This window comes from Myotis daubentonii, chromosome 4, assembly GCF_963259705.1.
Source record: "Myotis daubentonii chromosome 4, mMyoDau2.1, whole genome shotgun sequence".
Lineage (NCBI taxonomy): Eukaryota > Metazoa > Chordata > Mammalia > Chiroptera > Vespertilionidae > Myotis > Myotis daubentonii.
In genome coordinates this window covers 36,286,398-36,298,755 of record NC_081843.1, presented here as the reverse complement: position 1 = coordinate 36,298,755, position 12,358 = coordinate 36,286,398, and the positions used below count along the sequence as shown (strand labels likewise).

At 41.7% G+C, this 12,358-nt stretch overlaps 1 protein-coding gene across 8 annotated transcripts in view; it reads right to left on the bottom strand.

Moving 5' to 3' along the window:
- LOC132233280 (NXPE family member 3-like) overlaps window positions 1-12,358 on the bottom strand; it is a 63,904-nt gene that overhangs the window by 4,133 nt on the left and 47,413 nt on the right. For 7 of the 8 annotated variants that reach the window (XM_059693685.1, XM_059693682.1, XM_059693687.1 and 4 more), the window contains 2 exons: window positions 10,141-10,220; window positions 9,577-9,789 (listed from right to left, as the gene is read on the bottom strand). In XM_059693685.1, the coding sequence (XP_059549668.1) occupies window positions 9,577-9,789; window positions 10,141-10,220 (293 nt within the window). The remainder of the gene's footprint in view (window positions 1-9,576; window positions 9,790-10,140; window positions 10,221-12,358) is intronic. The other variant, XM_059693686.1, reaches the window with a different exon arrangement.

Here is a 12,358-nt window from a genome sequence, read left to right as displayed (position 1 = left end):
AAAAGAGATATTGGAGATTTTAAAAAGAGTCATCTAAAAATTATGGAAGTAAAAAATACAGTAACTAAAATTTAGAATCAATGATTGGATTTAATAGCAGATTTGACACAACTGAAGAGAAAAGTAGTGAATTGATACACAGATTGGGAAGAAAAGCCCAGAATAAGTAAAGAGGGGAAATATGAAGAACACAGGAGAGATGACACAGAGAACAGAATGACAAAAATAAAACATAATTTAATTGGAAACCCAGAGAGAAGGGGGAAAAATAGGAAGAGGTAATATTTAGGAATGGCTGAGAATTTCCCAGAAATATTTAAAGATGAAATGAAGGGCATCAACCTATTGTTTCAAAGATCCCAACAAAGCCAAAGTAGAATTTGGCTAAATAAATAAATAAATAAATAAATCCTTATCTAATCACACTTGATTGAAGATATAAGAAATTAAATGAAAAGTAAGAGAAGAGCCCTAGCCGGTTTGGCTCAATGGATAGAGCATTGTCCTGCGGACTGAAGGGTCCCAGGTTTGATTCCAGCCAAGGTCACATGCCCGGGTTGCGGGCTCGATCCCCAGTAGGGGGCGTGCAGGAGGCAGCCAATCAATGATTCTCTCTTATCATTGATGTTTCTATCTCTCTTTCCTTCCCCCTTCCTCTCTGAAATCAATAAAGAAATTTTTTTATAAAGTAAGAGAAGACAAAATTACCAATGCCAGGAATGAAATAGAGGCTATCACTACAAATATCAAAAGTATAATAAGGAAATACAACAAACAACTTTACACACATACATTTGACATCTTAGATGAAACTAACCAATTTATTGAAAATTACAAACTATTATAACTCGCCTAATATGTAATAGATAATTTGGATAGCTCTATAATCATTAAGAGAAATGTAAGCAACTTAACCAAATACAGTGTGTGCACCTTGTTTGAATTCTGATTCAAACCAAATCTAGTACAAAATGATAAACAACGCATATAGTAACCAAAGAAAGTTGATACAGACCTTAAGGAAACATCATTTTTAGAAATAAGAAAGGTTTCTTCCTCATGATAAAAAGTTCAATTTGCCAGGAATTTGTAATGATTCTAATAATATGGCATTAAGTAAATATAGCAAATTTCAAAATAAACTACCTGGGAAAACAAATTCACAATCATTCTGGAAGGTTTTTTTTATATCTGTCTCTCAGTAATTGGTAAAATAAGTAGACAAATGATTAATAATGATGTAAAGATTTGAATGACATGATTTTAAAACCAGTCCTGTTTAGACAATAAAGCTATCAATTGCAGATTATATATGTGTAACATTTACAAAACTGATTGTTTACTGAGCCACAAAGTGAGTCTCATCAAATCTCAAAATATTTAAAATTTAAAAAATATGTTCTCTGGTCACAATGCCATTATATTAGAATTAATAACTAAAATAGTATTAGTAGAAAGGATATATCATTTTTAAATATCTCAGCAGAAACCAAATTGAACTACAGATTCAATATAATCATAATGAAAACCCCAACAGAATTTTTGTTTTGCAATTCCACAAGTTGATTAAAAGATCCATATGGAAGCACAAAGGGGGGGGGGGGGAAGCACCAAGACTCTTTAAAAAAACAACAAAAATGTAGGTTTTGTCCACCAGAAGTCCAAAATTATTACCACACTATAGTGTTGAAGGCTGGGTGATATTGGTACTGGTATAGACAAATGGATTCCTTAAACAGAATTGAGAGCCCCCACAGGGACATATGGACACCCAGTTTATGATGAAGATGCACTGCACAGCTATGGGGAAAGGATGAACTTCTCCGTCAGTGGTGCCCAGCCAATCATATATCCAAATACCCAAAACTTTAAAAAATAGCAAAGGTGTTCTCTCATCCCTAATCAGAGAAATTCAAATGAAGACCACAGGAGCCACTGCTTCATATCCATAAATTTTTCCAAATGCTAACATTTGATCGTATCAAATGCTGGCAAGAATGTGGAACAACAAGAACCGCCTGTGAAAGAGTAAACCAGTAAAACCACTTTTTAAAGATTGGCAGAATCCAAAAAGTCTCCAAGCACACCTACTCTCTGATTAGCAAAACCACTGCGAGGTGACAGCCTACAGAAACACATGCTCATGTGGACTGTAGTTACTTGAACAAAAAATATTTGTAGCAGCATTTTTCATGATAGTCCCACCAACAATAGAATGTAAAAGTGTAGTGTATATGAGGTAAACATACAATGAAATACCATATAACAGTGAAAATGAGTGAACTATAATTACATGAAAGTATATGGGTGAATCTTAAATACATAATATTAAGCAAATGAAACCAGTGATAACAGGATTTACAGCATACCTTTTCTTTTATATGAAGTTGAAAATCAGGCAAAATTCATATATATTGTTTAGAAGTGCCTAATAAGTTGACAAAACTATAAAAACCAAAGACATAGCCCAGCCAGTGTGGGTCAGTGGTTGAGCGTCGACCTATGAACCAGGAGGTCATTGTTCGATTCTAGTCAGGACACATGCCTGGGTTGCAGGTTCGATTCCTAGTAGAGAACATGTAGGGGGCAGCCAATCAATTATTCCTCTCATCATTGATGTTTCTATCTCTCTCTCTTCCTCTTCTTTCCTTTCTAAAATCAATAAAATATATTAAAAAATAATAAATTTGAAATATCAATATGAATTCATGATTTTTAGTGTAGCTATCTATCATCTATCAATCATATATCTACATCTTCTGAATGTTAAATGGCCTAGAAACAATGTTACCCCAATAATAATGAATACTTACAGTACCCAGATATTAATTTTTCATTTACCATGAATCCTTAAAGAATCAACAAATTCCAAGTCTGGGCAGAATAGTACATAGCGAACTTGGAATACCTCATGCCAGAAATCAAGGAAATTTTCTAATGTTGGAGGTATATCAAAAAGGACATAGGAGCCACCTTGGTAGAGATTGTGAAAATTTGAATATTAGAGAAAATGATGAAAGAAAGTATTTAGAGAAAAGAATGATTTTATAGTAAAATATTGGCCAATTACAAACCAAATTTATAAAAATCCATGTATCTATAATGATACTCAAAAAATAGTCATTTGTCACCATTTTAAACCAGATCTCTTCTTTGTAAATTGATAATTAAAGATAGTTTAATTTTTTCTTGCCTTTTTGGGAGAAGTTATCTTTCAAACTAGCCTATTAGCTCCAGTTAATGTGAGAAAGCATTATTTTTTTTAAAATAAAAGACCATCCCTAACCATTTTGGGGCCTGCAGACTTGAAGGGTCCCAGGTTCAATTCTGGTCAAGGGCGTGTGCCTTGGTTGTGGGCACATCCCCAGTAAGGGGTGTGCAGGAGGCAGCTGATCGATGTTTCTCTCATCGATGTTTCTAACTCTTTATCCCTCTCCCTCTGTAAAAAATCAATAAAATATATTTAAAAATAAATAAATAAAAGACCAGCCAATATGTATACAAAGAATAATAAGAGTTAGAAAACCACCCTTTGGTAACACTTATACGATGAATGATAAAGGCAATAATTGTTTGTTGTGTTAAAATCATAATGACAATGATTAATGGGAATTTCTGGAATTCATACAATGCCAAAATAACACCACTAGATTCCTTTCTGGTCCCAAGGGGAAAACATACTGCACTGTGGAGGGATCAGCCTTAATCCCCTTATCCAGTGGTCATTCCTCTCATCACTAATGATAAACAATCAGATACTATGCAAACAGAATTTACATCATTTATGTACATGCTTAAGTTCAATCTATCCAGCCTTGAACTTTCAATTCTAGTTTATAGGAAATGCAAGAAATAGAGGACAAACTAAATGTCACCATAGTGAAGCAATCAAAAATATCCAGAAGGTGGAACATTTGACAGGGCAGCTGGCCCTGACTTTTCCATAAAGGAAAGTGAAGAAAAGAAGGACTGGCCTAGATGTAACGAAATTAAGGGACAAAACAACCACATCCAGGAATGGATCTTGGCTTTGAAAAAAACGATTGTAAAGAATTTGATTATAAACTGGATATTAGATTTCAGAAAGTATTATTCATTTTTTTAATTGTGATAATCTTATTTGGGTAATGTTTAAAAAGATTCTGTTTTTAAAAGACATTGGAATATTTGGCGGTAGAATGTCAAGATGGCTGTAATCGACTCAAATGCTTAGAATATTAAAGTAAAAAGTAACATGTATATGCCGATGGGAATGTGATGGAAATAATGCTGTTGGGGAAGGTGATGTAGGAGGGAGGGGGAAATTGGTAGGCAAGATGTCCTTGAATAGATCTAGAACTGAAGTAGAAGGATAGGAGCATGGAGAATTCACTTTCAAAAACATGTAGGAAAACAGAGGATACTAGTACCGATGCCCGTAGGAGAGGAGATGTGGTGGAGGTATATCCCTGGAGGTATCTCCCTACAGAAAGCAGATTAGTGACTGCCTGGGACTAGGGTGGGAGGACAGGGAGGGGCACCGGGAAAGGGAGGCAACTGTTAATGGGTATGGGTTTAAAGTCCTACAATTGGCTCCTCTCTGAGGGGGCGTGGCTAGGCCCTGGGGGGCGTGGCTGGACTCTAGGGCGGACCCAGCCAGCTTAAAACTCTGCGGAGTGGCGGCGTCCCGCTCTGTAGTGGCTGTTAAGCGCGGAGCATGGAGGAGTGTGCTTGCCTCTGCGGCCTGGGCTCTTCTCGGGGATGTCGGTGTTATCAGGAGTCCCAGGGCCCAGCTGAGATGGCAGCGGCCGAGGCAAGCAGTGTCTTCAGGAGTGCCAGGGCCCAGCTGAGACCGCAGGGGCTGAGGACAAGCCGGCCCCGGCAGAAAAGCACCTCAAGGCGGACACGGCAGCGGGGTGCTGTGCAGGGAGTGGAGGAATCGCGAGCCCCATGCCGCCCCCGCACTGCTCGCTGCAGGACCTGCCGGTGGAGATGCTGGTGGAGATCTTCGCCTCGCTCCCGGGCACCGACCTGGCCAGCCTGGCCCAGGCCTGCACCAAATTCCACCACATCCTGCACACCGACAGCATCTGGAGACGGCGCTGCCGGGAGGAGTTTGGCATTCGTGAAAACTTGGAGAACCTGGGGATGATCGGTATGTCTTATCGAGAAGTCTATGCGAAGATGTTCTCATACAGAAACCTTTTGGGATTGTGGCAGCTAGATGATAGCTATGGGAGACTGCTGAATGTCGTGGTGGACGGCTTAGGCATTACTGGTTGGACGTGCAGGCCTTCCAAGAACACCCATGTGTACGGCCCACTGCAATCCGAGCCCTCGTTTAGAATTCGCCTGTCGGAGGGGAAATCAGCCGCGGTGGAGTACATGGACCACATCTACAGCTTTTACTACAGCCGCCACCTGCAGAGTCAGAAGGACAGGTTCAGCATCCAGTGGGTCAAGAGAGACCACCGAAAGGATTCACCAACGCGGCTCAGGGGAGAACGGGGGCTGGTGCTGTTGGAGAAGGACAGACGGCTGTATGACTGCCTGACCTCATACCGCCGCGTGATGCTGTCGCAGGAGGACAGACAGCCGCATCGCTGCCTGGCCTACCGCCGCCTCTCCCTCCCGCCGAGCCACCCGGACGACCTCATCAGGCCAGGCCTCTTCCACGGCAAATACGATGGCTTCGGCCCTATGATTGCCCTGCTCAGCTTCCATGGGAAGTACGCCAGGGTCACCAAGATCACGGGAGACTCCATGGGGACGTTAGAGATCCACCTCAAGCGCCGCATCCAGCTGCCAGATGGGGAGATCTTCCGCAACTTCAACGAGCTCTCCCGCGTGGTCCAGGAGATTGACGAGCAGGTGATCTGGGAGCAGCAGCAGCAAGAAGACAGGACTGAGGAAAGCGAGGGCCATGGCTGGCAGAGCCCTGCCCAGCCCAGCGTCGGGGAGTCCGGGGCTGAAGCTTCGGAGGAGCAGCCTGTCCCGTTTGTTCTGCCAGCGGGCGTGCGCTCAAGACTCCACAACTACCCCCAAACCTGCAGGATGTGTTTCTATGGCGTTTACATTGGTACCTTAGATCCCTTCACCTACCCCGGGCGCTTCCCTGGAGTCTTCATCCTGTTCGATGAGAACCACTTGGGGTTCATCGATCTGGAGATGAAAAACTTAATCCTGTTTGGCAGAGTCCAGAACACCTTCCAGAATGTGGAGGCACCATCTCCACAGGACTTCCTGGAGATGCTCTCAAAAATCAAATAAATATCAAAATATAAGTCTTTGTTTTACTATGGTTGCAAATATCAAAAAATTCTATATATGACACGACACCAGGGTTAAGTTAGGGTTTTTCAAAATGCTGGCACGCCGAGCTCAAAAGATTCGCCATCACGGTGTAGGGGGACCCAAAAAAGCTCAGATATATTTCTTCTCCCAGCAAGGAACCTCTCTTCCCAGGTGTGTGGACCTGATATTGAGAGTTCTGTCCCAATTCCCCGCTTCCCAACCCGCCCTACTCTGTATTGAGGAGGAGGAGGGGGAAGGAAGGAAGAAGTAAAGCAATAAAAAGGGTCCAGGAGAAGAGCCCTTCAGTGTACATAGATGCCAAAGACTTCTGTTGGGAAGTACTCTGTCCCGCCACCTAGGAATGAACAAAGCTCAGTTGGAGTCTTGAGTCAGAGGTGTCCCCCGAGGAAGATGAGCTGGAGCTGCTGGCATCTTCATCGCTACTGCTGGAGTCTGAGGAGCTGCTGCTTTCTGCCTTTCCCCCATGCTCCTTCTTTTCTTCAGATCCCCGTGAGGAATGAGAACAGTCCCCATTTGTCTCTGAAGACGCCTTCCCAGGAGCCTGTGGCCCCTGCTGTTTAAAATAGCCCACAGCCTTAGTGCCAAAGCACTAGCTATGCTTTATGGAGATAATGTATCCGTTAGATAAGCTTCCTTAAGGAATGCGCTCTATTGCTATTGGCGATGAATTCAATGTTAATAAATAAACAATATATATTAACTGGGATGTCTTTAAATAGAAACACACATAGAGCAGGGTGATGTACTGACTGATGGATGGGTAATCTGTGGCCGGGGGCTGGAGGGAGGCTGGCCCTGCCTTTTGGCCGAGGATGGTGTTTTTGTGCTTGCTGGTGCGTGGAGTGTTTCTGCTGTATTGTGGAACATGAGGGGAATTTGCTGTAGGCATGTAGTATCTGTCATTTTAGTCAGAAAGTAATTTGTTTTTAGAATGCCATGAAAAATCTATACTTACAGATAATAAAAGTAGTAGATTATGCAATAGAAATATGAAGAAAAAGAATTCAAAGTAACGTATACACTGATTAAAATAAAATTGACTCCAAGAGGGATCTGAGTTTCCATTGCCACCTGGCTGCAACATGGCAGAAAATGGTGGAGTGAAGAAATGCTAGTTGGCACTGTAACCGCCTGTCCTTGGTGTGGAGCTGAAATGACGCCTTCACCCAGTGGCAACAAGGCCATGGAGCTGGTTCTCCATTTTCACTGGGGTGGTAGCAACAGAGCCCCAAAGCGAGCTGAACATACACTCCACCTGGACCTGCATGCTACACCCAAATGGTGTGAGTGCTTGTTAAAAAGAACAAAGACCCACAGTCTCACACCAGAATACCCAAACTGTCCAGGAAACAATAGAAAATTACATATCATCCCAAGAACCATGGTGATCACAAGTTGAATGAGAAAAGACAATCATGCCAACAAGATTACTCAGATGTTGGAATTATCTGATAAGGACTTTAAAAGCAGCCATTGTACAAAATGCTTCAATGGGCCATTATGGACACTAATACCTATTAGTAAAGCTAAAATGTAAAAGATTGACATTCCCAAGTGTGGGTGAGAATATATAGGAACTAGAAGTCCTATCCAGTGATGGTGGGACTATAAAATGATACAGTTTGGAGAACGGTTTGGCAGTTTCTTAACAAGTTAATCATATGTATTCACCTGCCATCTGATCTAGCCATTTCACATTAAGGCAGCAGTTCTCAACCTTTGGGGGTCGAACGACCCTTTCACAGGGGTCGCCTAAGACCATCGGAAAACACATATATAATTACATATTGTTTTTGTGATTAATCACTATGCTTTAATTATGTTCAATTTGTAACAATGAAATTGGGGGTCACCACAACATGAGGAACTGTATTAAAGGGTTGTGGCATTAGGAAGGTTGAGAACCACTGCATTAAGGTATTATTTACTCAAGAGAAATGAAAGCATATCCCCATATAAAGACTTGTGCACAGCCTTTGCTAGTTTGGCTCCGTGGAAAGAGCGACGATGGCCTGTGGACTGAAGGGTCCGGGGTTCAATTCCAGTCAAGGGCACATGCCTGGGCTGCGGGCTTGAACCCCTGTAGGGGGCGTGCAGGACGCATCCAATCAATGATTCTCTCTCATCATTGGCATTTCTCTCTCTCTCCCTCTCCCTCTCTGAAATAATAATAATAATAAAGACTTGTGCTCAAATATTCATAGCCACTTTTACTTGTAATAGCTAAAAATTGGAAACAACCCAAACGTCCATTAACAGATGAATGGATAAACAAATAATGGTATATGCATATAATGGAATACTTCATAGCACTAAATAAGGAACCAACTATTGCCACACTCAGAAATGTGGATCAATATCAAAAGTAATTATGTTGTATGAAAGGAGCCACACACAAAAAAGGGTATACATTGTATGGCTCTACATAAATTAAGTTCTAGCAAATGCAAACTAAGCTGAAAAGTCAGAAAGCAGATGTGTGGTTGCCTGGGGAAGAGGAAGGGTAGAAGGCAAGGATTAGCAAGGGCCACCAGAAAAGTTTTCTGCCACATGGATATGTTAATTATCTTTTTTGTGGAGGTTGTTTTCCAGGTATACATATATGTTATAACTTACTAAATTGTACACTTTAATATATTCTATTTATGACTTGTCAATTACACCTCAATGTTTAAAATAAAGAACCTCAAATTCGTTCTAGTGACTGAGGATGACAATATGGCAAATTTCTAAACTTTTTAAAAATGTCTAAACTTCTAGGAAGACAAGAATGCATCTGAACTACCTGAGATCAGAGATAATATGCTTAGGTGGACTGTCCTCAAAAAACATGGTAAGCAGGAGCCACAACTAGTCTGTTGCTAACTTTACAATTGAGCTCACAGAGAATATGACCACTGAATAGTGGGCCCAGTCCAGCTGTCATTCAGGCCAGCTTTTCGGTTCTACCTTCCCACTCCTCAGATATCTTTGAGACTTGTAGTAACTTTGTACTGGCTGCTTGGATATAATTTTATTTAAAATAACTGATAGAGATGTTGTGTTTGTTTTTCTTTTCTAAATGGGAGGTTATTCACACATCCTGTGACAATTTTCTGTTCTCCATTCATCTTGACTATTTAGAGAAATGGTGCACATGGAAGGTTTGGGATGGTGTTAATTTAACTCGGGAGAGGCTGAGGAAACAACATACATTCCACAGAAGTCACTTGGGTTTTAGGTAATAGGAGAACCACAGCTTTTTTACCAGGAGTCCTACCCTGTCCCCGCAGGGCCACTCACAGGGCACGGTGTCACGCAGATACTCCCACCACTGCCGCAGCGTGGAGTCCCCTATCATGTGGACGACGTGGCCAGCCAGGCAGCCCAGGATGCTGTCAACAGTGGGAAAGGAGCGGCTGGCGCAGGACAGCGAGTGCCACACATGCCCGTGGTAGAAGCCAGAGGGCTTGGCGGCAGGGAGCCCAGGACTGCACGGGGGTCGAGAGGGGAGGGCTACAGAAAAGGAAAAACCAGAACACAACTAACATTTATTATTACAAAATTCTGGGCGCTCTTCTATGTGCTTTACATACATCATTCCATTTACTTTTTTGCAAAAGTCCATGAAGTACTATTCACGAAGGCCCTGAATTGTTAAGCAATTTACCCATGGTCAAGAATAGTGACGGGCAGAGATAGACTTTTACCCAAGAAGTCTGACTTTACAGCACAGATTACTAACCATTATGCATACTGCCCTGGCAGGAGGACTGGGGCTCAACTCCCAGTCAAGGACTAAAACCCCCTACGTCTATTCCCCACCCCACACCTGCCCGGTCCCCAGCAATTGCCAGCCCCACTCACCCAGGCTGCTGTTTCCTGGGGCTGCCCTTCTGATTCGGATTGGAGAAATGCCCCGAGGGAGCACCTTGTCTGTCACTTGCCTGGAGAAACACCAAGAGTGAGCATTGAGGGGGCTGAGCAGGTGAAAACTGGAATCCAGTATAGGGATATGATGGTTGACTTATAATTTCTACTCTGCCTAAGTCCTAAAAGAGTTTGAGGTAGCTACAATACAATGAGCACTTTTATAATGAAGCAATTACAATCAAGAATCAGAAAAAAGGGATGGAAGAAAGAGAAAATCTTAGCAGGAACCTGGACTTCCTGCAATCAGCCTACCCACGAGCTCTCAGTTTACTAACAGGCCAGGCAACAAAAGAACATCCAAGCTGGACCATGCAGTGCTTCTCTGATAAAGAAGGGTACCCAAGCCAGGAGAAAGAAACTCTCTCTTCCTAGCACTACATTCAGAAGGAACATGAGCAGAATAATTTTTGTTACAACAAACTCGGACAGTGGAGATCATAATCCCTCACTACGGAAGTGTGGGCCGTACCTAGCGCTGCCCAAGGGCACAGTGTGGAAGGAGGGGGTGTGGGGGAGTAGTTTTGTGGTGGAGAAACACTGCCAGCCAGGTTAAAGTCCGCACTCAGAAATCACGGCGGTGGCATGTACACTTGGTATAATGTGATGGAAATGTAACCTGGTCTCTGTGACCTTCTTCCTCAAAACCATAACCCGCCTCTAATCATAAGAAAAACATCAGACAAATTTCAATAGAGAGGACTACTACAATATAATTAACCAATACCCCTCAAAACTGTCAAAGTCATCAAAAATAAGGAAAGTATAAGAATCTGTCACAACCGAGAACCTTGACGACTAAATGTAATGCAGGATTCTGGATGGGATTCTGGAACAGAAAAAGGACATTAGATTAAAATAGCAATGTTTTCCCTGGCCGGTTTGGCTCAGTGGATAGAGCGTCGGCCTGTGGACTGAAGGGTCCCAGGTTTGATTCCAGTCAAGGGCACATGCCTGGGTCGCAGGCTCGATCCCCACTAGGGGATGTGCAGGAGGCGGCTGATCCATGATTCTCTTTCATTGATGATGTTTCTATCTCTCTCCCTCCCTCCCTCCCTCTCCCTTCCTCTCTGAAATCAATAAAAATATATTTAAAAAATAAAATAAAATAGCAATGTTTAACCTTCTTTCATCTCATGACAGACACAAATTAATTACTACAATTCTGTGACACACCAAAAAATGCTATTTTTTTTTTTTTTTGCTGATCTGACAAAAAAAAAAAAGGTATAATTTTGATTCATTCACGCTGGACAGCTATTGTTATTTGACTGTTATTTTTTGTTTGTTTGTTTGACAGTCTAAGGGAAAAAAGGTCAGTGCCCCCGACTAGTCAGGTATTGTATGTTTTAAAAATTATTGCAGCTCACCATTGAAAAATCACTGGGTTAAAACTAAAGAAACCTAAATAAACTATGGACTTAATAATAATGTATCGATATTGGTTCATGAATTGCAACAAACATACCACACTACTATAAAATGTTAATAATAGGAGAAATTATGGGGGAAAGCAGATAGGGGAATCTCTGTACTATTTCTTTGTAAATCTAAAACAGTTATAATTCATAAAGTCTAGTAGTAAAAAAATTCCACAGAGAAACAAAAATATTTGTCTATGAAAGTCTTATGCCCCAATATTAACAGCAGTTTGATTCATAATTGCTAAAAGTGGAAACCACCCAAATGTTCAAGAGGCAAATGGATAAATAAACTGTAGTATATCTGTACAATGGAACACCGTTCATCGATAAAAAAGAGAAAATTACTGATATGCAACAACATGGATGAATCTCAAAAGCATGTTACTGAGTGAAAGAAGCCAGATACAAGAGTACAAACTGTATGATTACATTTTTATGCAATTCTAGAAAAGGCAAAACTAATACCTGCTTTCAGAAAGCAAATCAGTGCTTGCCTGGGGCTGGAGGTGGATGAGGAAAATTGACTGTAAAGGGACACAGGGAATCTTTAGAGGTGGTGGAAATGTTCTATTTCTTGATTGTGGTGACAGTTAATGGGTATAAACATTTATTAAAACTCAGTGGATAGAGTGTAGGATGCAGGCTCCTCCCTGGCCCGGGGCCCTGGTCGGGGCTTATGCAGGAGGTAATCAATCGATGTGTTTCTCTCACATCAATATTTCTCTCTGTCT